Here is a 26,919-nt window from a genome sequence, read left to right as displayed (position 1 = left end):
AGACTCTAGGCGCACAGGCTTCAGTAGTTGTGGCACATGGGCTCAGTAGTTGTGGCTTGTGGGCTCTAGAGCTCAGGCTCAGTAGTTGTGGCACACAGGCTTAGTTTGCTCCAAGGCATGTGGGATCTTCCCAGACCAGGGAATCGAACCCGTGTCCCCTGCATTGGCAGGCGGTTTCTTAACTACTGCGCCACCTGGGAAGCCCTAAAATTTTTAAACTGTACTAATTTTTGAGTTGTCCAGCCTGGTATTTTATACTTGTGTTCAATAAATATTTGAACAAGTGAAGAAATGATAAAATATTGTTTTTCTAGTATGTCTTTTAGTAAGTGTGGCCCTCTCATTTCTCTAGGTGGCCGTCAGACCCAAGAGCAGCGAACTCAGAGAAATGTAATAAATGTACCTGGAGAAAAACGGGCTGAAAATGGGGTAAGTAATGGTGAATTAAGTTGAAAATTTCTAATTGCTTTTTATAGGTACTATTGAAGTTGGGTTATAATTTATTTTGTTTATTTATTTACTGGCTGCATTGGGTCTTCATTCCTGCACGTGGGCTTCCTCTAGTTGCGGCGAGCAGGGGCTGCTCTTCATTGTGATGTGCAGACTCCTCATTCCGGTAGCTTTTCTTGTTGTGGAGCACGGGCTCTAGGCACGTGGGCTTCAGTAGCTGTGGCACATGGGCTCAATAGTTGTGGCTCACTCGCTCTAGAGCGCAGGCTCAGTAATTGTGGCGCATGGGCTTAGTTGCTCCTCGGCATGTGGGATCTTCCTGGAGCAGAGATTGAACCCGTGTCCCCTGCATTGGCAGGTAGATTCTTAACCACTGCACCACCAGGGAAGTCCCTATAATTTGTTCTTAAAGAATTATTTTTGGGGTAGTGCTAACCTAAAACAATAAAACAGCCAATTATTATACCAGCAAAACAAGTTTATTTGAGAACAGCAAAGAATTGCATTTCAGGACACGTAGCTATGGACAACCACATGCCACTCCTAAAACAAGGGGAAACTCTTTTCTAGAGGAGAAGGGGAGTTGGGAGGGGCTGTTACCAACTAAAAGTCTGTTGGAAGAAACTGTGAGTTTGAAGTATGGTGGCTTTTCATCGGCTGAGTTGTTGCCAGGCAAGGAGGAGGTCGTCCTTCCTGCTGCTGGTGGTGGTAGAGTGATGTTACTTCCTCTAGGGAAGCGCAGTACGTCTCTTCCTTTTGGGATCTGCACCAATATCTAGTGGTATGTGTGTGAGAGCTCCCCATTGTGGCCTCCTGACTCTATTTTTCTGAGGTTTCCCTTTATTTTCACAGTAGAAATTGTCATTTCTGTTGACTATTTCAAACATTTTTATGAAGTTTTAAAGCGGCAGTCACTGAATGGTAATGGTTTTATCAGTCCACACTGTGGCCTGTGCACTGGATGGTCTCAAGCAGAGCAGTGCCCTCCATGCCCTTTACTTGTTGCAGCCCACAGCATGTCCTAGAGCAACAGCTGCATGCCTCTGTGCTCATGACAATGGCCTGTCCCCTGGAAGCAGATGGTCTCGTCTCTAGACTAAGAGACAGGCAGGCAGACTTGCTTTGTATCTTCAGTGTTGATGTCTTGATCCTTCTGTCAGGTTTTTGTTTTTTGTTTTTTTTAATTAATTTATTTTATTGGCTGTGTTGGGTCTCCATTGCTGCACACGGGCTTTCTCTAGTTGCGGCGAGCGGGGGCTACTCTTCGTTGTGGTGCGTTGTGGTGCGTGGGCTTCTCATTGTGGTGGCCTCTCTTGTTGCAGAGCACGGGCTCTAGGCACGTGGGCTTCAGTAGTTGCGGCACATGGGCTTCCGTAGTTGCGGCACATGGGCTCAATAGTTGTGGCTCACGGGCTCTAGAGTGCAGGCTCAATAGTTGTGGCGCACGGGCTTAGTTGCTCTGCGGCATGTGGTATCTTCCTGGGGCAGGGATTGAACCCGTGTCCCCTGCATTGGCAGGCGGATTCTAACCCACTGCACCACCTAGGAAGTCCCCTTCTGTCAGGTTTTAAAAGACAGAGTGGCTGGTGGGTTGAAGTCTTCATAGGTGTCTCCAGGAGAGAGAGCTTCCTTTATCATACGGTATAGAGTTGGAGAATAGGCCTACCATTGATTATAAGTGAGGAAGTTTTCTAAGTAGAAGGGTTCTTTTTAAGAAATGCATGGTAAAAGAATGAGCAGAAATGAATGGGTGAATGAATGAGAGGACTTTTCACCATGGTCTTTTCTGGAAATTTTAGTAATAACTTTTCCAAACAATTTTCAGGCTAGAGAAACTGGCTTTTTCTGGCTCTGCCGCTCACTAGGTGTGTAGCCTTGGGCAGGTTAATCCCTGCCATAGTGCTTGGCACAGTTGTACACGGGTGAAAAACACGGGTCTGGAGTGTGGAGGGCCCATATTCAGACACTGGCTGCGGAACTTTCCAACTAGCTGAATTTGAGCAAGTTACTTTGCTTCTGTACTTTCCAACTTACTATTATTGATTTGTGATTTTGTGTCTTTTATTGGCTACCATTGTGACTTTAGTTGATATACTTAAATCTCTATTTCTTTGTGCAAGCAACTTTAAGCTGTGTCTCCAGACCTCCCTCTTTGTAAGATGAGGGTGTTAGCACCCCCTCCCTTTTCTCCGTCTCCCCTTCCCTTCTACCTTCCAACTTTTTCAGCTGTACTTTTATGTTGTCAGGGTTGATAATATTTGTGTACTTTTATCTAAGTATAATTAAGGGTTTTATACTTTGTTTATACATTGGTTATAAAGTTGAAAAACAATTTGATGGTGTTTATTATTTTAGATTTTTCAGATATTATGCACTGTAGAGCCAAGTGGTATACTAGATTATATTTTCTTCTTTTTGGTTCCAGTATCCTAATCCTTGTGCCACTTGAGGAGAACTATTCCTAATGTCAAGATTAAAGATTCTCCTTCCTTACCCTCCAGTTTCTAAAGATCATTCTACAATTCCTCTTCTTTTTTAATTAATTAATTTATTTATTGGCTGTGTTGGGTCTTCATTGCTGCATGTGGGCTTTCTCTAGTTGTGAAGAGCGGGGGCTACTCTTCATTGTGGCTTGTGGGCTCCTCATTGCTGTGGCCTCTCTTGTTGCAGAGCATGGGCTCTAGGCATATGGGCCTCAGTACTTGCGGCACACGGGCTCAATAGTTGTGGCCCACAGGCTCTAGAGCACAGGCTTAATAGTTGTGGCACATGAGCTTAGTTGCTTCGCAGCATGTGGGATCTTCCTGGAGCAGGAATCAAACCTGTGTCCCCTGCATTGGCAGGTGGATTCTTAACCTCTGTGCCACCTAGGAAGTCCCCACAAATCCTATTCTTATTCCTGCCTTCTGACATACTTGTCCACTCCAAATCTTGAGCCTCTGTGGGGTTCCGTCAGGCATATGTGCTTCAGAAAGTCTTAAGAAATAAAGGCCCAGGCCCCTTTGTCAGAGCTTTTGATTCAGCAAGTCTGGGATGGGCCTGGAAAACTCATCATATGGCTGTTGCTCTGCCAGGTTTGTGGACCTCCAGGTTACATGTACCCACTGTAGGAAGAGGAAATAAATATATTGAGTAGACTGTGTGTGTTGAGGCAGGGTGTGTGTGTATATGATAAAGCGAAGGGGCTGAGGAGGAAAGGATTCCAGTAATGTAATAAGGTGAGTTTCGATGTTTTGACGTGATGGGTCAGTGATCTTTTCCAGGATGAAGTTGTTTCTTGTTAACATGGAGATGATGTTTACATATCAAGAACAACAAAACTGAAACGCGAAACCAAAATTAAAACTGTGTTTGTAACCTTTACGTGAGCTTATAATTAGAGGCAGGTAGAGAGCTAGTGAGGAGGTGTAACTGTACCAGAAGCATGACATCTAAAGTGTTACTGTGTTTTACGGCACACACACCTGTCTTTTAAGCCTAATAATACGTTACCTTTGTGAAGCACTTGACTGTCTACAAAGCACTTTTATGTGCATTTTTAAAGTTAATGAGATGTTAAAAATATCTTCCTCCAAAAATGTTTCTTTGTGTGCCCTGGGTTGGACTGGGGGTACCTGGCATCTTCTGTCGTGGGCTGCAGCGGCCAGGGGCAGACCCAGCAGCATGTGGGTGGGAAGCAGACAAGGTGCGGAGGTGGTGTGATTCATGCCCTTTGGCAGCTGCTGAGGCAAGAGGCTGGGCAGGTTCTGCCCTCCCCAAATTGCAGGTCATGGAGTCAAGTTGTCTAAGCAATAAAGGCCCAGACCCCACTGGCAGAACTTGTGATTCAGTAAGTGTGAGGTGGGCCTGGAAGACTTCCTGTATGGCGCTGTTGCCCTGCCGGTTTGGGAACCTCCAGGTCATGTGCACACACTGTCATAAGCATTCGGAACTTCCTTTTCCAACAGCATTTTGAAGATCTGGTCTAACTTTATGATATAAAGGCAAATGGATTTATTCTCATTGTGTATACCTGTATTGGGGGTCCCCAGATCACCCCCAGCATCAGTGGTTTGCTCGGAGGACTCAGTAGGACTCAGCATGTAGTCGTACTCATGGCTGCGACGTCCTCCAGTGAGAGGATACAGAGCAAGAGCGTCAAAGGGAAGAGGCACATGGGGTGACATCTGCAGAAACCAGGCAAAGCTCCCAAGGGTCCTCTCCCAGTGGAGTCACACAGGATGCACTTAATTCTTCCAGCAGCTAATTGTGGCACGTGTGAAACATCCACCAGGGAAGCTTATCAGAGCCCTGAGGCCTGGAGTTTATTGGGAGCTGCTCCTTTAGGCAGCCTTTATCTAGCAAGCACGAAAACTCCAGACTCCCAGAAAGAAAGCAAGTATTTATCGTAGGTGTCCTGGAAGTATCAATAGTTCTTTTCTGTTCTCTCAGCCAATCAGGTTGAGTCTTTGTCTCTTTCTGCTTTATTCCTGTACATCCACTAAGTTGCCAAGGCCAAGTGATCCTGCCCCCACCCCTCTCCCATGTTTTCGTCTGAGAGCTTTATAGTTTTACCTCTTATATTTAGGTCTGTGTTCCATTTTGAGTTGTATATGGTGTGAAGTAGGGGGTCCAAATTTATTCTTTTGCGTGTGAATATCCAATTATCCCAGCACCATTCGGTGCAAAGACTATCCTTTCCCCATTGAATTGTCTTGGCACCTTTGTCAAATCAGTTGACTGTATATGTGTTTACTTCTGGAAGCATTTTAGTAATATGATCACTTAGTCTCCTTGTTTTCCATATGTTACGGAGGACTCAGCTGGGACTATCATCTCTCAGGCGAGATGATGTTTCAGTTGTCTAGAGAATAAACTTCTAGACTTCTGTCAGGGTAGGAGAGATCATAGAGTTGGGGAGGAGATCTAGGGATTTTACTGCTTCTTAAATATCTTTCACTCAGTCCGCTTTATTTTAGTTGCTTTACATTTCACCCCCCTCTCCAGTTACATGGTTTTGCCAATTCCTGAGCCTTTTGAAGGTTCTGTGATGTAACTGGGTTGTTTATCCAGTTCCACCTCTTCTTTCTTGAAGTGTGTCTCAGATCTGCTAGGTCAGTTACTTCTCATCCGTTCTCTCTCCAGCTTCCAAACATTCTTGTTATTTCCATTCCTGTTAGCCTGCTTTTGTGGTTTTATATTTTTTGATGTAAAAAATCCCTTTACTGTCATTCAGTGGTTTTGAGATATAATGAAATTACAATTAAATAATTCTCTGTTTTGAGCAGAACTAGGTCTGCATTTCTTTCAGTTTCTCCTATTGGGATTTGTTGAACTTACTGATTCTGAGGATTGGCATCTATCAACCTATCTGGAAAGATTTCTACTATTATCTCTACAAGTATTTCTTCTTCCACATGCTTTCTTTTTTCTTCTTCTGGAACTTTGATTAAACATGTTATAGCTTTCATTTTATTCTTAATTACTCGTTCAGATTTTCACTTTCTTTGTCTCTTTGTACTGTGTTCTGGATAATTTCTTAATATACATTTTTCAGTTAATGAATTGTGTCTTTCACTGTATTTATTTGGCTGTTAGTACATATAATGTGCTTTAATATTATTTGTTATGAAAAGACAAGGCACAGTGTGGGGGAAAATACTTGCAAATCCTATACCTGATAAAGGACTGTACTCAGAATATAAAAAGAACTTTCAAATCTTATTAAGAAAATAACCCAATTTTAGAAGAAACAGGCAAAATATTTGAATAGATGCTTCACTGAAGAGAAGGTATGTAAATGTCAAGTAAGCGCATGTAAACATGTTCAACATCATTAGTTTTTAAGAAAATACAAATTAAAACCACAGTGAGATACTGCCACGCACCCATCAGAATGTCTGAAACTGAAGACTAGTGATAGCAAGTGCTGGCAGGGCTGTGGAGCCTGGGAGAAACGCACATGGCTGCTGAGGATGTAAGTGGTGTGGCCTGGAACACAGTTGGACAGTTTCTTTAAAACCTGAACATAGGGACTTCCTGAGTGGTTTAGTGGTTAGGAATCTGCCTGCCAATGCAAGGGACATGGGTTCAAGCCCTGGTCCAGGAGGATCCCGCATGCGGCAGAGCAACTAAGCCCATGTGCTGCAACTTCTGAGCCTGTTCTCTAGAGCCTGAGAGCCACAACTCTTGAGCCCACGTGCCGCAACTACTGAAGCCCAAGCACCTAGGGCGGGTGCTCTACAACAAAAGAAGCCACCTCAATGGGAAGCCCGTGCACCGCAACAAAGAGTAGCCCTAGCTCACTGCAACTAGAGAAAGCCCGTGTGCAGCAACGAAGACCCAACTCAGCCAATAAATAAATACTTTTTAAAAAAATTGTATAAGCTCTCACTAAAAAAAAGTTGGACATAAATCTGTTATACGACCCAGGAATTCTACTCTTAAGTATTCACACAAGAGAAAGGAAAGCAGATGTCCATATAAACTTGCACATGGATGTTATAGCAGTTTGATTTGTGGTAGCCAAAAATCTAGAAAAAACCCTAACGTCTGTTAACAGGTGAATGGACAAAAAAACCCTGTTATATCCACACAATGAAATATTCCTGAGCAATAAAAAGGATTGAACCACTGTTGCATGCTACACCATGGATGGATCTCAAATCATTACACTGAAAGAAAGGAGCCAGACAAAAGAGTACACACCGTATGGTTCCATTTATATAAAATTCTAGAAAGCGTAAACTAATTTCTAGTAACAGAAAGCAGATCAGCGGTTGCCTGTGGACCTGGGATCTGGGAGGAGGTGGGAGGGAGGGATTACACAGGAGCACAAGGAGATTTTGAGGGTGATGCGTTTGTCCATTTTCTTGATTGTAGTGATGGTTTCATGGTGTGTACGTTTGTCAGAACGTGTCAGATGGTACACTTCAGATATGTACAGTTTATTGTATGTCAACTACAATAAAGTGGTTTTAAACATTCATTAAAAATTTTCAATTTAGAGGTTTTAATTGGTTCTTTTCCACCTCTTCTTGGTTACTCTTTGGTCATATTTTAAACTTCTTCTGTTTCTTTAAACACACTAAACATAGTTATTTTATATTCTGCAACTGATAATTTCAGTATCCACATAGGTCTCTTCTACTGGCTTTAAGTCATGGGTTATGATCTTTGTGTGCTTTGAGTTTTGACAGTGAGCTGCTCATTTTCCTTGGAATTTGACTTGCGAGTATTTTTAAGGTCTGGATGAAGGTGGGATTTTCCTAAGAGATTTGCATTCGCTTTGGTCAGTAACTGGGCATGCAGATAGACTCACTCTGTGGTCCCCTTTGTGCGTCTTGAAGCTTGCATGAGGGCTGTCCAGTGTCTACAGATTCTTAGGAGGGTTGTCCCCCTCCACTCAGACTGTGATGGAGAGAGGCAGGTTTCCCCTGTGGGTTTGAGGGTGTTTCTCACTCACTCACACTGAATCAGGGTCCTGGATGTATGTGGACGTCCCCTGTCGGACTCTCCACCCTGAGTTGGTCTTTGTCTTTCTCTCTCTCTTTTTTTAAATCCAAAATGTGTTTATTAGGATGATTTCCCATTCTTCTTGATTCAGGGTGCTTTTAGTGCTGCTTCTGTCTGAAGGAGCATCCTTCTGTAAGGCTTGCTTTTCCTCTTGTAGGCTGGCAGAGGACAGTAGAGCAGCCGGCACACAAAACCAGTGTTTGTGCATGGCTGGAGATGGTGGTGATTTTATAGCATCCTGGACATTTCACATCCGTGCAGTGGCACCTCTGCACCAGGCGCTTCTTCTTGTGTTTCCTGTTCTCTCCTGGAGAGGGGTGTGGAGATCCATTGCAAGAGGCGTGTTCTCTGGGAGGTCGTCACCACAGGGAAGCCGTCTCTCTCTCTCAGCACCAGGCTTCAGTAGCTCCAGAGGGCACGTCTTCAGGTGGGCACAAGCCAGCTTTGATGTTTCCTCATTGCCCGGAGCTTCTGCTGTCTCTTTATTTTGGCGTCTGTAGCTTCCTTCCTGCTGTGTCAGCTCGGTGATGCTTTTAAAAATAGGCTTTTATGTTTTATCTTGCCATTTAGATGTTGCTATCAGGAATTTAGCTCAGCGTGTTTTGTGGGCCACATTGTTAGAGACAGAGCAGTTACCATCGTGCTCAGCTTGTAGTGCTCATGTGGGGTGCAGTTGGCTTCTTTCACTGGTGTTCACGCTCTTTGATAGCCCTGTTCTCCTGGTGATCTTTCTAGCCCCAGCTGCTCCTAGCCACTTGCTTAGGGTATACATGGGGTTAAACCAAACTGAATGGATATCAGTGAATTTTAATCATAAGAGTGGTTCACGTATAGGATAAAGTAGCATGTTGGAGTAGTATTGCAGGGGGTGGGAGCTGGTGCATGTTTTAGATATGTAATTGACTCTTATTAATGTGTGAGACTTAGTAATTTTTTTAATACGAAATATGCCAGCTCCAGAATACAATGAGATGTTAGAGGGTTTCAATTTTATTGAGTATATTATATGATAAAAATAAGCCTACATGTTTATAATGTATCTTGATATCATTGTCACCTACTTTTTTGTTTGCTAACTAAGCAAGTAAAAATACTCTCCAAACCTGAAACTTTATAACCTTGGAGAGGTAGGAAAAAAGAGGAATGATTTAATGTTCTAGAATATTATGTGAGTATGAATAGATTTTGGCCTAATTATTTTGTCAGCTTTATTTTAAGGATGTTTGTCATTTTTTAAAAAATATTCATTCATTCATTCATTTATTCATTCTGTTTTGGCTGCACCGGGTCTTAGTTGCGGAACGTGAACTTCTTAGTTGTGGAACGTGGACTTCTTAGCTGTGGCATGTGGACTCTTAGTTGCAACATGCTTGTGGGATCTAGTTCCCTGACCAGGGATGGAACGCAGGCCCCCTGCGTTGAGATCATGGAGTCTTACCCACTGGACCACCAGGGAAGTCCCCATAGGGGTGTTTATCACCTTTGAAGTGACATGATACTTGAGAATCCAGTTATACTTTAAGAAACTAGTTATGATTTTAAACCAGTATCTTGTGATGATTAAGTCACAAGATGGGATACTGGCTGTTTGGTCTAATTCTTCTTTATTTCTTTTTTTTTAAATTGAGAAATAAATGTACAGAAGAATGTGTAAAACATGTACAGTTTATTTTTTATTTTTTTAATAAATTTCATTTTTTATTTTTGGCTGTGTTGGGTTTTCGTTGCTGCATGCGGGCTTTCTCTAGTTGCGGTGAGCTAGGGCTACTCTTTGTTGCGGTGCACGGGCTTCTCATTGCTTCTCATTGCAGTGGCTTCTCTTGTGGAGCACAGGCTCTAGGAGCGTGGGCTTCAATAGTTGCAGCACTCAGGCTCAGTAGTTGTGGCTCTCGAGCTCTAGAGCGCAGACTCAGTAGTTGTGGCGCACGGGCTTAGTTGCTCCGTGGCATGTGGAATCTTCCCAGACCAGGGCTTGAACCCGTGTCCCCTGCATTGGCAGGCGGATTCTTAACCACTGCACCACCAGGGAAGCCCCTGTACAGTTTAAAGAATTACTAAGGAGACACTCAGGTAACTACCACCCAGGCTTGGAAGTCCTCTTTTATTCTTTTTAAAACAATTCTCTCCCATTTATTTGTTTATTTGTTTATTTATTTCTTTATTATTGCAGCAAGTTGATTTACAGTGTTGTGTTAGTTTCAGGTGTTCAGCAAAGTGATTCAGTTATACACACACACACACATACACGCACATGTTATTTTCTACAGTCTTTTCCACTATAGGTTATTATAAGATATTGAGACTTCCTGGCGGTCTAGTGGTTAAAACTCACTGATTTCATTGCCAAGGGCCTGGGTTCGATCCCTGGTCAGGGAATTAAGATCCCACAAGCCGTGCAGCACGGCCAAAAAAAAAAAAAAACAACTATGTATTGAATGTAGTTCCCTGTATCCAATTTATTTTTATTTTAGATAGACCAAAGACATTGTAAATGTAAGGAGTTTGACAGTGGCTACTTGAAGTCTACCTCAGATTTCACAGAGAAAGAACAGGTGTTTCTGGAAGGAGGTGTGTAAACATATAAACTACAACACAGTGTGAGGAGTGTGGTGAGAGTAGGATGAGGCACCACAATAACAGGGAGGATCAGACTAGATTATTGAGGTGGCGACCAGAGGCTTCCGCAAAGACAGGGAGGAAGACGTGGGCTGTGTGGCAGCAGAGAATGTAAGAGCGGAGCCAGGGCACAGGAAGGTGGGGCGGTGCTGAAGAGGGAAGAGAACTGGAATGCCCGCCCCAGGGGCTCAGAGCCTGGATGTATCTTGTAGGGGGTTAAGTAAGAGGAAGACAGAGTCAGCTGTGTCTCAGAAGGATCCCTGAGTGTCAGTGTGTGTGATTGTGTGTCTGGGTGCAGGTGGAGTGGGACTTGAGGCAGGGAGCGTCGTGAGGCTTTGCCTGCTGTGCTTTACAGCAGGGCCACAACCACTTGAATCTCAGAGAGACTTACTTTCAAAGAAAATATTTGAAAATAAAAATTTCAAGGTTATGAAGATATAAGCTCAAAAGGCATCCTGTTACCTGTAAACTACAAGTTAAAGAAAATGTCACTTGAGATGCAAACATAAACAAGAGGAGTTATTATTAGCTCACAGAATGATCTTTCTTCAAAGAAATCTTAAAAGAAACATTTGTAGGACAGTGTTACCCTCCAAGAAAAGAAGTTCCTTGAAAATCATCTTTCAAGCAAAATGATCAGACCTGAGGGTTTAAAATTAGTTCTTCTCCTCTTATAATTCATTTATATCTGCTGACATGAAATTGTTCCAAGAAAGCCAAAGATGGAGTTACGCTTTTTTAGACTTCCTCTGGAATAATATCAGCAGTGATAGCCAGGCCTCCTCAACCATCCTGTCTTCCTCCAGGAAGCCCTTCAGTGTCACTGGGCAGGTGACAGGCAGGTGACAGTAGTCCATTTTGTCATTTCTCATAGTCTTCCAAAAATAGTTGCCTAGAGGTCATTCTTCTCTGTATTGTTTTAAATTATTGTGTACTAGAATCAGGATGTCTTTAGCTTTTACATTTTTCTAGGGGGGTGGGAAATAATCCTTTCCTGTTAGATTGAACCATATGAAATAGTTGATTTTGACCATTTTTTGATCTGCAAAAACAGCATTTTTGTATGATTTGAACTAATAATTAAGAAATAGTGTCTAGTAGAGTATCTACCCTTTGATACAATAAATATACTGTTGGTTAGGAGCAATCACATGTGCCTGTGCTGCAGCCTGGTAAGAAGAAAAACTCGCGGGCAGTACCTCCTGTGCAATGGGAAGAGCATCTGGCTTGCTGTCAGGAGACCCGGGTTAAGATCCTGGCACGGGTACTGACTCAACTGCTGGAGTTTGGGAGATCCGGCCAGCAGCTGCACAAGAGACTCAGCTTTCTCATCCTAAACTAAGCTTCTTTTCCCTCATAGGGTTTTCATACACATCAACTAGGATAACTGTAAACTCAAGCGTATATAAACATCTGACATATAGCAAGTGCTCATTACATGTTGTTAAATCTCTAGAGTTTCATATCCATTAAAAAAATAGAGTTCTGTCCCATGTCTGGAAGTGATGTCAGATCCTGCATGTCAGAACAGTTGTGTTAGAAAGTCCTTAGACGATCAGGAAAAACTTTAGGAAGCAGATGGCATTGCCACTAGATCTTCAAGGATAGAGAGGGTTTAGGAAGTAGGGGAAAGGCATTGTGGAAAGAAGGAAGAATGTGGGCAAAACTCTGGGGGGTGGGAAAGGGTTGCTTGTGGAATGGGGAGGCAGGCACAGCTGTGAGGGAGATCAGGAGCTGAGCCACAGCTCCCACTGGGCACGGTGGACTCGGGGCAGAGGTGGTGCAAGAGCTGTTGGTGAAAGTCCAGAGTTGAGGGAGGAAGCCCGGGTGGGGAGGAAAGGAAGGGGTTTGATTTCAGACATGTGGAAGCTGAGATGCTGGCAGGGCGTACAAGCAGAAGTGTGAATTTGGCCATGGGAACTCTGGATCTAGAGCTCCTTTGGAGAGAGGCCAGGGGTGAGTGGCTAGGCTCACCAGTGGGTAAACTGCTTTTTCCTATAGACTAAATACAAAAAGAAACTTGAAAGCTTAGGGAATTTACTTTTTTCCCAAATAATATTACAGTGATGTTCTTGTCTACTTTATAACCAAAAATGAAGTTATTTGGTTGAGTATTAAAATCAGCATATCACGATTAAAGCTGACATCTAAAGTGGCCCATTAGCTGATAGGTGTTTAACTGCTGACAAAATGCACTAGTCTTTGCTTTTAACTGATTACCAAGGAGTATGTGTTAGGTGTGGAGGGAGAAGCAGTCTTTATAGTGAAAGCTGCTATTGACTGCCCTGTTATCTCACTGTCTTAAACATAAGCTCGTAAACCTCTCTTCTTAGGATTGTGCCAGTGCTATTGGGAACAGCCAAACTCCTCTAAGTAGTGAAGGATAGAAGTCCATGGAGTCTTCTGTTTTTTTTAAGATTTGTTTGTTTATTTATTTATTTGGCCGTGTTGGGTCTTCGTTGCTGCACGCGGGCTTTCTCTAGTTGTGGTGAGTGGGGGTTACTCTTCATTGCAGTGCAGTGGCTTCTCTTGTTGCAGAGCACAGGTTCTAGGCACATGGGCTTTAGTAGTTGTCGCTCGCGGGCTCTAGAGCGCAGGCTCAGTAGTTGTGGCGCACGGACTTAGTTGCTCTGTGGCATGTGGGATCTTCCCGGACCAGGGATCGAACCCGCGTCCTCTGTATTGGCAGGTGGATTCGTAACCCCTGTGCGAAATCCCTGTAGAGTCTTTGTGAGGTTTCACAGTCAGTGCATGTGGTGGTTTTTAAATATGTCTGCACGTCGTTTAACATGCCTCCCTTCAAAGGTGGAGCCTAATCCCCTGCTCTCCAAGACTTAGTGACTTGCTCCTTACAAACAGAATGTGGGGAAGGTACGGTTGTGTGACTGCGAGGCTAGTTCATGGGAAACCAGCTCTGGGGGAACCAGCCTCTCTTGTCACGAGGACACTGGAGCAGGCAGCTCTGAGAAGGGGCCCACTTGGAGGAGAACTGCGGCCCCCCACCAGCAGCCAGCACCAGCTTGGTAGCCATGCACGTGAGCCACCTTGGAACCAGATCCTCCGACCTTAAAACGGCCACAGCCCTGCCTGACATTTGACTCCATCTCAGGAGGAATCTCCAGCCAGAACTGCCCAGTCACACTGCTCCTGAATCCTTCACCCACAGAAACTGTGAGCCATGGTGAATGTGTACTGTTGTTTTAAGCTTATACCAAGGTTAGGTGTGATCTGTTACTCAGCAATAGAGAGCAGACGCATGGCCTGTGAAATAGAGAATGTGGGACTGTTGATTCCCAGACTGTTTTCACAGATATAAAATAAATGAGTTGAACGCTGAAGTCATGCTGATAGAAGTAATAACACAGGAATACAGTTGGAACATGAAGTGTCATGCGGTGACAGTGTGTCGTATTTGCGAAAGGAGGAGGACGAGACTTCACAGTAGGCGTGGCTGGTGGAGAGGGATGCAAGAGAATTGTTCTTTGGAATGACTGAAATGTGAATTCTTCCTTTTATATAGTTTTCTTCACCAATTTTTCGACTTTTGGCGATAAATGCACTCAAACTGAACCTAAAGTTATAGAACAGGAGAGCATCTTCAGGGTAACAAAAGCTAAACGAGAGAGCATTTCAAAACAGATAGAGGCAGCCCTGTGCACAATAGAGCAGAGGGTGGAAGAAGGCGCCCCTCAGCCTCATCACTTGGCGCGTGTGCTCACAGCGCACGTGGGGACTCATCAACCATGATGCGCGCTCCAGGGTTGGGCCACGTCTCTTCTCTGATGAGGAGCAGCTGAGGTGAGTAAATTGGTGACTGTTTATTTGCTTGAAACTAATGTCACAGTATCACTTCTCATAGAGCATTTATTTATTGTGTTCTTGGATGAGTCATTATACCAGAAAACAATTGTCTGGAAAATGGCGTCATTTTTTTAGAAACTGTGATGGTGAAGAGTCATTAACTGAACAGATGCTGTGTGAGGTGATGAATCCTTTTGTTTTCATAGGTAAAACTGCAGTCTTGATAGTTTTTGGCATGTATTGGAAAAACACATTTGGCACATGTTGACAGAATGTTTTCAGTAGTACATTAGTTGGGATATAAAACTAAATCTTCTTGCTAATATTTGGAAAGACTAAAAAATTCTACAGAACATGTAATTAGAGACTTAGGATGGAAGATGAGTGTATTGCATAATTGTCTACAGTGGTTTGTTTTGAGACACTTTATTATATGTTTTTAATAACTAAATTATTGTAACACCAGTTTCAAATATATATATCAAAGACATTACCTGAGGAGACAAAAGTACATTTGACTAAAGCCATGTTATCAACTGACTTGTGATCTAAAGCTTTTAACTACAATTATCAAGTGAGTTGTAGTTGTTTAATATCTAAAAAACCTAGTTCTGATAGCCTGTTTGTCAGACATATTTTATTTTGACAGATGTCTGAGTCATGATTCATACACATAATTAGTACAAACAAGGCATTAGCCTGGGAAATATGTAACTTTCGGCAAATCTAGCTGGTGTACTTATTGAAAATCTGATCAGAATGTGTTTGGGGGTGATAGCTTAAAGACATTTTTATGCTTGCTTCTTTTCATTATTTATCAAAATACCATTTATATGGAATTCTTTCTTCACAAGGAGGTTAACATTTTATTTTAAAAGAGGATAATTAAAATTTAAACCCTAACAACACCAAATGTTGGCAAGGATGTGGAGAAGCTAGAACTCATATATTGCTGGTGAGAGTGTACTTTGTATACTTTGTTTACTTTAAAAAAATTTTTTATTGTTTATTGTTTACAATAAACTGCATATATTTAGAGTGTACAATTTGGTGTCCCAGTCTCCCAATTCATCCTCCCCCAACCCTCCCTGCTTTCCCCACTTGGTGTCCATATGTTTGTTCTCTACACCTGTGTCTCTATTTCTGCCTTGCAAACCGATTTTGTACCATTTTTCTATATTCTGCATGTATGTGTTAATATATGATATTTGTTTTTCTTTTTCTGACTCACTTCACTCTGTATGAGTCTCTAGGTCCATCCATGTCTCTAAAAATGTCCCAGTTTCATTGCTGCTGGTGGGAGTATAAAACGATGCTTCATTTTGGAAAATAGTTTGGCAGTTTGTGTAAGTTAGACGAACACTTAACCACACAAACCCCGCCCCAACCCCGCGTGTTCCACTTCTTGACATTGATGACGCACAAGAAGCCAGAACATTTGTCCGCGTGAATACTGGTACATGAATGTTCAAGATGGCTTTATTCCTCATAGCTGAAAAGCGGAAACAAGCCAAATGCTCATGCGCAGATGAAGAGGAAAACAGACTCTGTTCTATCCATACGACCGAAGGCTGCTTGGCAGCAGAAAGGAACAAGCTCCTGATACAGGTAGCAACGTGGATGACTCTCTAGAACGTTGTGGTGAATGAAAGATGCCAAACAAGGAAGTGATCCCATCTCTGTGAACTTCTCGAGGACACTCAGGACTCGGTGATGATTGTAGCACAGCCGCCACCACCCCAATGGCTGGTTTGGGGCAGTGGCCGGCGGAGTGGGGGGTGGGGGTGGGAGTGGAATTGAGTGGGAAAGCACAGTGGGGAGCTTTCTGGGGTGATGGAGGTGTTCTGTCTTGACTGGGGTGGTGGTTACACTGTGATGTGCATTGGTCGGAACTCATTCAGCAGTATACTTTAAATGGTGTGTTTATGGCCTGCTCTATTAAAGTAAACGTGGGGACTTCCCTGGTGCTCCAGTGGTCCCACATGCCGCGGGGCAGCGAAGCCCAAGCGCCACAACTAGTGAGCTCACATGCCTCAACCAGAGAACTTGCATGCCGAAAACTACAAAGCCCATGCGCTCTGGAGCCTGAGCACCCCAACTAGAGAAGAGAAAACCCGCCCGCCGCAACTAGAGAGAAGCCTAGTGCCGCAACGAAAGATCCCGCGTGCCACAACTAAGACCCAACACAGCCAAGTAAATAAATAAATAAATAAATAATTTTAAAAACTTTTTTAAAAATAAAATTAAAAAATAAAAAATAAATGTGAAAAACTTCACTGTCTATTTCTTAAACTAGCCTGTTGTCGTTTCATTTTGTTAACTTATTACCACTATGGATGTTTTTGAAGTTTTGTGTCTGAAATGGATTAGAATATATGCTTATCAATTTTTTAAAAGTTGCTAATCTTAAACTTAGGAACATAAAAATTAGAAAATCATGGGGTTTTTTTTATTATGAGTGTTGTGAGATTATGTGTGTGCATGTGTGTGTGGATATATTTAAACAGCAAGTTCTATTGTCTTACATGGTTTCTAGGGATCAGGAAATCAGGGCATGGCTGTGTGGTTCAGGGTCTCTCATGGCATTGTAATCAAGATGTGGCCAGGATCACAGCCATCCAGGGCTTGACTGGGCTGGAGGATCTGTTTCCAAGCCTGTGAAATGATATTTTTATGAGGAATTTCTGTAAAGTCAGGAAAAATAACGTAAAGAGGGTTTAGCTTCTCATTTGGATTCGTTGTTTTGGGGTAGGAGGTTTTAAGAGGCACTGTTTTCAGACCCACAGTGCTCATGATGGTTGGACCTCAGGTAGCTAAGTGTGGTGCTGTGAGACATTCTGCTTTTCACTCCGGGCTGAGCAGTGCACTTTGACAGCAGTGCCTGGTGCTGCTCCACGTCCTCGTTGCTACGCTGGGAAAATGCTCTTTGTGTTTCACAGTGAGAATATAAGTATGAAGAACTGAGCTCAGGTTCTGTTCCTCAGAGTTGAATTTGGTGGGTAACCGCATTGCTTCCCGTGTGAGATTCTTATCTCATTTGGCAGAATAGAGGCTCATTGAAAACAGGGAGGAACTGCATTTTACCTTTCTATTAATTACAGCGTCTGGGATTATATCTGGCATATCGAGGGATCAAACAGGCATAGTACTCCAAACAAACAAACAGACAAACCCACCTCATTGTCCTGTAGAGAACGCCCGGTGCTGGTCCTCCTCTGTCTCTTACTCACGCTGGGGTCTCGAGCACGTGGTTTTGTTTCTTCTTTTATGAAGCTCCATTGCTACTGCTGCTTATAGCCTTTCCTGGCAGACAGGAGTCAGAGGGGAGGTGATAGGGGCCCAAGGAAAAGTGGGTTCATGAGGTGCTGGGGAAGATCTGTGAGGCAGGTGAAAGGGTGAGGAGCATGGACTCTCGTTAGGAAGACAGAGTGAAAAGGAGTCTGGGCTTTGAGTTTGAGACGATGCTGCCTCTTGTAGGTGTGTGATCAGGGTGTGGTGAAAGGATGCAGAAATAGAGATTAACTTATAAATCCGATCCGCAAACGTCGCTCATTGGTCGGCGCCTGTGGCCACATGCTGGTGCAGGCGCTGTGGGCACCGGCTGCACTGGGGCCTGGGGAGGGTCAGTAGCCAGGGGTGGCGGACACGTTTTCTGTCAGGTGTTTTGTGTATAGTGCAGTACAAGTGTTGTAAGAGGAATAATGGCTCTTAATTCATTGTTCCTGCAAGCAGATTTGTAGAACCTTGGAGAAAGAAGGGGATGATATGCCCAGAAAACTGGTTGTGAAGGCTGGGGGTGAGAGGCTTCTGGTTTTCTCTGTGCTTGTTGGGGGTAGGGGTGGGTGGGGAGTGAGTTAGACCTGGGCAGGGGAGGGGGCCCTGTTTGTGATGGGAGATGGGGGATATCTGTTAGGCTGGAGAGCGAGCCACGTTTGATGGGAACATAAATACCGGCCTGGAATCCAGAGTCCAGGTGGAATGTTCGCGCAGGAGGGGACCCTGAGCCCTGGGGCCCCAGGCAGCAGTCCTGCTGGGAGGATGTTGCAGCAGGCGGTAGGCTGGGAAGCTCTTTCCTTTCTCTGGGCCTGTATTTCAGAAGCCTGTCGGGCTGTTAGGAGAGATCTTTCCCACTGGTTTTACTCGTTGTGGAAGTGACTTGTCCTCTCTGTGACCCGGAGTTGAACTTATCAGATAACTATCGTAATGAGAGACCTCGATGTGCCCAAGGGAACAGGAGTTGATTTCTTCTTATTAGCTTCAGTGAAAAGAAATAAGCGAGGAGTCAGGTCATAGGTTTGTCTGAATAAATTGAGTTCATATGGAGAATTTTGAAATGTGCCTGTGGGGTTTAGTTTACATGGAGAGAATGCACACTGATAGGCCTGTCATAAAAGGATGAAATTTGCATCTAAGGTTTTTGTTTTCTTAAAACACTCTGTGCTATCTGCTAAATTTTCACATTGAATAAATTAGGGAATATGTACTAAAGTGTAAAATGTTGCATATCTGTTGATTTACAAGTTTATGGTAGCTTGTGGTTTTATAACCCATTTAAAATACAATTACATTTCACAGGTGTGTTCATTCTGAAATAATTCACTGAGCTGAACACTGATTTATACAGTTTTCTGTTTGTGATATCTATGTCAATAAAATCTTATTAAATTATGATATATATTAGTATATACATAAGATACAATACCTGAATTACTTATGGCAATAGAGTATGTCTTAGTTTTATAGTTAGAAATACACGTATGACACAACACATACAAAGAGCTCTCTCTTGTTTACAGGTAAGAATAGCAAAATACCTATTCTCTGTCCTCTTTTCATTGTTATTCTAAGCCATTGGTGAGGAGGGGAGACCAAAGAGATTGGTTTGTTTTTTCTTCAAGTTGTAAAATTATGAAATTAATGTAAATTGAAAGATTTGTTGCATGAACTTCATTTTTCTCTAGTCAAAAATATGTTTGAGTAAAGTTCTGAAAGTTTCAAAAATACCTTTTGTTGTGGTGATTGGAATATCTCAGTAGCTGGAAATTAGAATCCTTTATTAGTATTAAAGCAGAAATCTGGGGCATTGTGACAGTTCTGCTGGGCATTTTTGTAGAGTGAACAAATCTCTTTTAAAATGATGTTTCTGTAACTCGGCAGTTTACAATATCTAGTTTTGAAAAGGGGTTTGCTCCACATTGCTTTCTCGGGATCTTAGTTGAACAGTTAAGACCACTGAACAAATCCTGATTTCATTTCGAGGAGCCCAGAATGGGCTTGAACACCATACAATTTGGGGAGGACTGGAGCTGGAGGAACAGGGGTTGGTACCTCAGTGAAGAATTACAAGAGGGCACAAGGGTGGTGGAAGGTGGGAGGGGCTCTGAGAGTACAGCTGAGCCCAGAGGTAGAAAGTGGAGCTCTGAGGAGGGGCCGTGCGCGTGTGTGGTTAGCACAGCTGGGGCTGGAAGAGGTCGGAGGAAGGCAGACGTGGCTGGGATTACAGCTCTGCCCCTTTGTCAACTCTGTGCCCTTAGCCATGTCCCTTCACCTTTCTTCCGGGATTCCTGCCCAGTGTGGGGCTCATCTACCTGACACAGAGGTTTGACATGAAGTTGTGTGATACAGGGTATGCAACATGTCTGGCTTATTGCGCACGCACGAAGTGTGTGCTTAGTAAAGAGCGTGCTGTATGAGATGGTCAAGAACAAGCCTCTGCGTCCTGCTTTGTCCATGCAGACTGTCTGACCTGTAGCACAATTTGAACTTCTTTCTCTCTGCTAATTTTCTCGTCTGCAGAATGGGGACATAATAATACCTACCTGAGAGTGTCATTTTGAGGCTTAAATGAGTTCATAAGTGGAAAGTAGTTGCTGCAGCGCACGTCCGTGATGAGTGCAGTACGCGTGCTGGGTGTAGTTGGGTCTTGAACGAGGGGGTGGGGACATGCTCTCAGATACCGCCAGTTGCCCCTCCTCCAGATGTGTTACCTTTTTGTATTTATTTTGCATAGATAATTCTCTGTCAGTAACGGGGTCAGTCTTTGGTGTGGGCCATACCTATGGTGTTTTTAATGAGCTATTGGTATTTTAGAATCTTTTATGTATTTCAGCTTCTTGAGACCAGGTGGCAGTGAAATGACATTTGTCCTTAGGTGTCCCCTGCACATTTTTTATATTGTGTATCTGTAAACATTTGACATCCCTGTTTACTCAAATAAATTTAATAGAAGCAGTCAACAATTAGGAAAAGTTGTAACGAGAAAGTAAACTAATTTATGTTCTCCTAATGTCTAGGGAACCTATTTAAAAATCTTGATGTGTGTGCGTTCTGACACTGGAGAATATGATTATGCAGACAGACACGCATTCAAGTGTGAGTGTGTCTTGTCCCTTGCAGGTCGGGAACCCGCGTGTGGAGCTCACCCTCTCAGAGCTCCAGGATATGGCAGCCAGGCAGCAACAGCAGATTGAAAACCAGCAGCAGATGCTGGTGGCCAAGGTGAGTTACTCCAGCAGCGGTGGGAGATGCTCACAGGTGTGCTCTTCATCGTTCCTGTAGATCACATGACTAACCCTTGTAAGTAGGACCATGCCACCACGCTGGTAAATACAGTGTCTTTTTAATTATCTCTTCTGTAATAATAAATGCGTACTGCAGCTTCTTGAAGTTGGGAAAGTATCAGAACAAGAGCATCTGACCCTTGACTTGCACACAGAAACCCCCGGGACAGGAAATGGTTGACCTTACCCAGTTGTAGATAAAATTTGGAAAGGAGGCTTTTCATTGTTCCCTCCTTTTTCCTCTGGGTATGCTTTCTTGGCTGGTGTAGTCGGCATTAGTATTCTAGAGGAAGCCAGTGACCTGTGATAAGACACTGGTCAAGGGCCCCAAAGACGGTGGCTTCCCTTTGTCCCTCCTGCGAGGAATTGGTTTGGTTTATTTTGGTACAGGGCATCATCAGCACTCATTATGTACACTGAGGACTAGACTTAGTGCTGCAACTCTGTCACAGGATTTGAAACTGTTGTCCACTCACAGTGAGGCGAAACAAACCAAGATGGAAATGTTGGAGTTTGGAAAAGAGAAAGGTTTATTACAGGGCCAAGCAAGGAGAACCAGTGGCTTGTGCTCAGAAAATCCAAACTCTCCAATGGTTCTCAGGGAAGCGTTTTTATAGGCAAAATTCGTGGTGAGGGCTGCAGGATGTGTGACTTTCTTCCATTTGGTTGGTGGTGAGGTCACAGGCTGATGTCTGGAGTCACCATCCTCCACCTGCCTGGGGGCCTTCCTTCCTGCAGAAGAGCTCAGATACACTGTTATGTGTCTCCCTGGAGAAGGAACCAGGACCCTGTTGTTTCCTGACTGCTCCTCCTTCTCTTATTTCCCTGGTTAGCAACGGAGTCTGCCTTTTGGAGCTCAGGGAAGGGGTAGGAGTCTGAAGCCTTTTCCTACAAAGCAGAAACTAACCAGAAATGGGGAGGCAGAAAGGCTTTTCTACCCAGGACAGCCCCACAGGGTCCTGCTTGTTTTTAAAACTTCTCTAAATAATGGTTTAGTCTTGGACTAAAAAAATCAGACCTATCACCCATGCCTGCTGAAAATGACTCATGTTCTGATGACCGTAAATGCTCTGAAACTGCTGTAGAGAGAATATGTTAACATCACGGCCTAGGTTCTTAACGCTTTTCTCCGTAGAGAGATTTTCTTAAAAACCAAACGTCCGGTTCAGCTTTTCTTCATTTATTGAACGACCATGTAATTCTGTCCACTTTTATGTAAATAATAGTTTAAATTGGACATGTTTTTAAAAGTTGTCTTACAAAGTTTATTGGATTTACAAGAATAAAGAACAATTTAAAAAGCTAAGTAAATTGGAAAGTATTTTCATCCCATTAATAACATTTCTAAGATGGAATATACATGGCATTATGTCATTATAAAATTTTCTAATTCTACTTTTTATTTTCTTTCCAAATATTGATCCAAGAGTATTGCTATTTTAAAAAATCTTAGTTATTTTCAGCAGTGTAACTCACAAGTTAATGCTGATTTTTACGTACTTAAGCACATATTCCCTTCCCTTAGTGGGCAGTGTGTAACGACTGCGTGGTCACACTTAAGCCTCTCCTCAGGTGTATTTTATGCATACAGATGGGACCATGAGTAATGCTGACCGTTATCCTTAAGGTATGCTTTGTAGGGCAAAAACTGTTGAAGAGTATCACATATATTTTTGCTGTAGGATTGTCCTGTACTTGTTTGACTATAACATGTTTGATTACTTTTGAAGGAACTAGTCCTAAAGAAAACAAACCTTTCCTCGAATGTTCCTGTCACTTAGCAGATGAGAGGTTCACCTCCTACTGCTCACCTTATCTCTTTTCAATATCATGTCCTCTGCTGGTCCGTGCTCATTTCCTTTAGGAGGTTAAATGAGGGACCCTGGGAAGCCCCTCTGTAGCAGCAGGAAAGCTGGTCCTGACAGCAGGAAGCTTAGGCTGCTGGGGCTTCACATGCAGGATGGAGATGAGGGCGTTTCTAGCATTCCTTTTAACATTCGTTAGGATAGGAGATGCTGCGGGATCCACTTAAACTGTTTTTAGAGTACAAAAGTTACCATACGTTTCTGTTTTCAAAGTTTCAAAGTCAGCTGTTTTCCTCTCTCAATAGGAACAGCGTTTACATTTCCTAAAGCAACAGGAGCGCCGTCAGCAGCAGTCTGTTTCTGAAAATGAGAAGCTTCAGAAACTGAAAGAAAGAGTTGAAGCCCAGGAAAACAAGCTGAAGAAGATCCGCGCCATGAGAGGACAAGTGGACTACAGCAAGGTCGTGAACGGCAACCTGTGTAGGTGCTGCGTCTGCGGACACCCGCACTCCACAGGCGCCCACACTCCATGGGCACCCATGGACTGAGACAGAGGCCAGCTTCGAGATGCCTCAGCACAAGCTGATGTCAGATCTTGCTGTAGAAAAGCACTAAAGCTTTGCTCTGTCATCTGCATCTAACTGGATGGGTTGGTTAGATTAAGAGATCTTAGAAGATCTTTTGCTGCCTTAGCATGTAGTAGAGAGATGCCTTTGTTACCTTGGTTGCAGCCGCCCTTTGGACTGGGACTAGGGTACTCTTGAGACTCAACTCATTATGAGGGTCTGTCTTAATTGAAGAGCATAAATTTTATCTGTGTATTAAGCAAAGAAATGTTCACTTTTTATTTTTGGGTTCATGGATTGTTACTTTATTAATTGATTCTGTTAGTGCCTACTTTATGTCACAGTGATAAGCAAGGTAGATTTGGATGGTCCTGCCCTCACAGAGCCTTTGGTCTCTTTGGTGCATTGAGATTCTTAAGTGGCTTAACCAAGGTAGCTTTTGTACAAATTGCCCTAATTTAAAAATATTCAATAGTTAGTGCAAACTAATTGTTTCTCGTAAGAGCAGTCACATTATGTGTTCCAAAGGCTTGTTGAAATGTGTTTTGGATTATGGATATTACAACTTTCTCTCCAAGGTCTGGCACTAGATGACGCTAGAGTTGAGTTAAATGTGTAGAAATGAAGAAATCAGAAAACAGAAATAGCAAAATACAATGAAAAGAAGCGTATCAACTAAATTATGGGGTTTTTTTCCTTATTGGTGTGAAATTACAGCTGCTGAAATAGAGAGGTTCAGTGCCATGTTCCAGGAAAAGAAACAAGAAGTACAGACTGCGATTTTAAGAGTTGATCAGCTCAGTCAGCAATTGGAAGATTTAAAGAAGGGAAAACTGAATGGGTTCCAGTCTTACAATGGCAAGCTGACAGGACCGGCAGCAGTGGAGCTGAAAAGACTGTACCAAGAACTACAGGTAACTCACCTGGGTCTGAGGAATGATTATATTAAAACTTCCTAATCTTGTGGGCTTTCTTTTTTTTAATTCAATTTTTAATATTTGGCTGCACGGGCTTTCTCTAGTTGTGATGAGCAGGGGCTACTCTTCATTGTGGTGCACAGGCTTCTCAGTGCAGTGGTTTCTCTCGTTGTGGAGTGCAGGCTGTAGGCGCCTGAGCTTCAGTAGTTGCAGCACGTGGGCTCAGTAGTAGTTGTGGCGAGAGGGCTCTACGGCCCTCGGGCTTCAGTTGTTGTGACTAACAGGCTCTAGAGAGCAGACTCAGTAGTTGTGGTACACGGGCTTAGTTGCTCCACAGCATGTGTGATCTTCTTGGACCAGGGCTCAATCCTGTGTCGCCTGCATTGGCAGGTGGATTCTTAACCACTGCACCACCAGGGGAGTCCATATTTCCAACTTTTTGACCGCAATCTAGGTTAAAAAAAGTACGTATTATCTCCTGTCTATACACATATGCCAGCATGTATGTGCTAGTACATGTGTGCATCTAAAAGAGTTTAACAAGACAAGACCTAAGCTTCTGTGTGCAGTGCATTCTGATGTTTTCTGTTCTCTATTTCATTTTTTTAAGTGCTGGTTACAGCCCATGAGAATAACATGAGAGCATTGTGCTTGGTGACCTGGCCATCCTTGGGGCTGCTGCTGCCACGTGGGGTGGACTGTGGGCAGAACAGACCCTTCTCCTTAGGTCACGGAACACCTTCCTCACCCCTGCTCCTGGGGCCACAAGCATGGTCTCCACGGTCATTGCTACTACTAGTCATTCCACTAGTACACTTTGAAGAAGACATGTTTGCAGATATTTGCTCTTTTTTTGTTCCATAAGGAATATGTTCTGGCTTCATCTGTGCTATACTTGTAAAATATTCAGCACATGGGATGATGCCTTAGTTCACATAAGAACTAAATGTTGCTTTTTTTCTCCTTTTTTGATCCCCCAACAATGAGAATTTGACCGTTTAATTGATACAAACTATAAATGTTGTGTTTTCTGTTTTGCAGATTCGTAATCAGCTCAACCAGGAACAGAATTCAAAGCTCCAGCAGCAGAAGGAACTCCTGAATAAGCGCAACATGGAGGTGGCCATGATGGACAAACGGATCAGTGAACTGCGTGAACGTCTTTATGGGAAAAAAATTCAGGCATGTGAAAAAGAAACTATTTCTATGGGATAAACTACTAAAAATGGTTCATCCCCGAAGTGTACATCTTCACTGTAATAGCATTCTGCTCCCCCGTCTGCCATAGCTGACAAAACACACTGGCCGTAAGCCACAAAAAACTGACAGTAGAAGGCTCTTGTTCCCAAAGACACAGTTGTTTCCTGTTGTGTGGAATCAAAACTGTCCCATCCGCAGCCACGGGCTGCTGTTCCTCACTGTGCATTCTGCCCAGGCAGCTCTGTCTCCCCTCCACTGGGGGAAGCTTTGGCCCAGGAGTTGCAGTGCCCATCTTAAGCTGTGCCATGTGCAGAAATTCCTTGACCTTGTGTAGCCTCATGTCCTTGCTCTGAACTGAGAGTTACTGTAAGGGATCTTAGCACTAACCCATGTGGAAAGGCTTTGTAAACTCTCGAGCAAAGTGCTATAAAAGGGGCTAGTGCTTTTAAAAACCTTTATTTGGTATATTTTGAATTTTAAAGGTAATAAATACTCATTGGAAGAAAGTTAAAACAGTACAGAAATATTTAAAGGAAAATGTGGAAGTCCCTTCCATCCTTCTCATTCTTCAGGGATGATGGTTGTTAATGGTTCCAGTCCTTTGCTTAATATAGACAGAAAAGTGTTCAATTTTTAGTTGAAATGGAATTATAGGAATTATATCATTCACACTGTTCTGTACCTAGTCTTTTTTTTTTTTTTTTTTAACTGCAACATGGGTATCTTTCCAGGTCATTACCTAATTCCTTTTGTAACTTCTGTGTAATACCCCATGTCCCAGGGGCTTGTGGTCACATTACTCAGCCCTGTTGTCAGGCAGGGTGTCCCCAAGTCTTGCAGTCACTCTCGGTGCTTCCCAGGCATGGGCATAGCTGGGAGCTCGTGGGAGGATAAGGTACTGCTGGGTGGGGGGTGTCTCTGGCTGGATGTAGCACTTGATGTCCCGCCAGTGGTGCTCAGGGTTTGTGGGGAGCAGTGCCTGAGTGGAGAGCTGATTGGCACTCTGCCCCAGGAGTGGAAACGGAGCAGGCAGCCAGGTAGCTGGGGCAGTGCCCCCAGAGTCCCCTTATCCAAACTCCGAAACTGGTGCTTTCACAGTTGACAGGTGCCCTCTTGTCATCTCCTGCTGCTCTGCAGGTGGCTCTCAGGAGGCGAGGTGCAGGCCTCAGGGGCTTCACCTGGTGGGATGGGTTAGGCGGACGCTAGAGGCAGAAGGGTACTGCCACTTCCAGGGGCGTTGTGATCAGGGTCTCAGGTGAAAAGTCTCTTATTTACAAATCTACACTTTTTTTTTTTAAACCAGAGTGCTTAAAGGTCAATGATTAATCTGTATAACACCATGATCTCAGATAATGGTTTCCTTTTTCTCTTAATTAAGAACACAGAGACCATGGAAGAGGACACGTGCCCGTGCTCCATGCTTGCTTATGTTACTGTCTTAGTAGTGGCAGGTCAGTCAGGGGTCTCTGGAGAACTGAATCAGTTCTCTGTGCACATGTGTGGAGAGACT

At 43.5% G+C, this 26,919-nt stretch overlaps 1 protein-coding gene and 1 pseudogene across 2 annotated transcripts in view; one reads left to right on the top strand and one right to left on the bottom strand.

The window, feature by feature from the left end:
* PPP1R13B (protein phosphatase 1 regulatory subunit 13B) overlaps positions 1–26,919 on the top strand; it is a 90,949-nt gene that overhangs the window by 45,662 nt on the left and 18,368 nt on the right. For both annotated transcript variants that reach the window (XM_057730685.1, XM_057730684.1), the window contains exons 4-8: positions 353–429; positions 20,758–20,859; positions 23,032–23,206; positions 24,010–24,206; positions 25,251–25,391. In XM_057730685.1, coding sequence (XP_057586668.1) covers positions 353–429; positions 20,758–20,859; positions 23,032–23,206; positions 24,010–24,206; positions 25,251–25,391 — 692 coding nt within the window. The remainder of the gene's footprint in view (positions 1–352; positions 430–20,757; positions 20,860–23,031; positions 23,207–24,009; positions 24,207–25,250; positions 25,392–26,919) is intronic.
* Positions 8,036–20,306, bottom strand: LOC130851128 (40S ribosomal protein S27-like; annotated as a pseudogene).

This window comes from Hippopotamus amphibius, chromosome 4, assembly GCF_030028045.1.
Source record: "Hippopotamus amphibius kiboko isolate mHipAmp2 chromosome 4, mHipAmp2.hap2, whole genome shotgun sequence".
Lineage (NCBI taxonomy): Eukaryota > Metazoa > Chordata > Mammalia > Artiodactyla > Hippopotamidae > Hippopotamus > Hippopotamus amphibius.
This window is presented reverse-complemented; position numbering and strand designations above follow the sequence as displayed.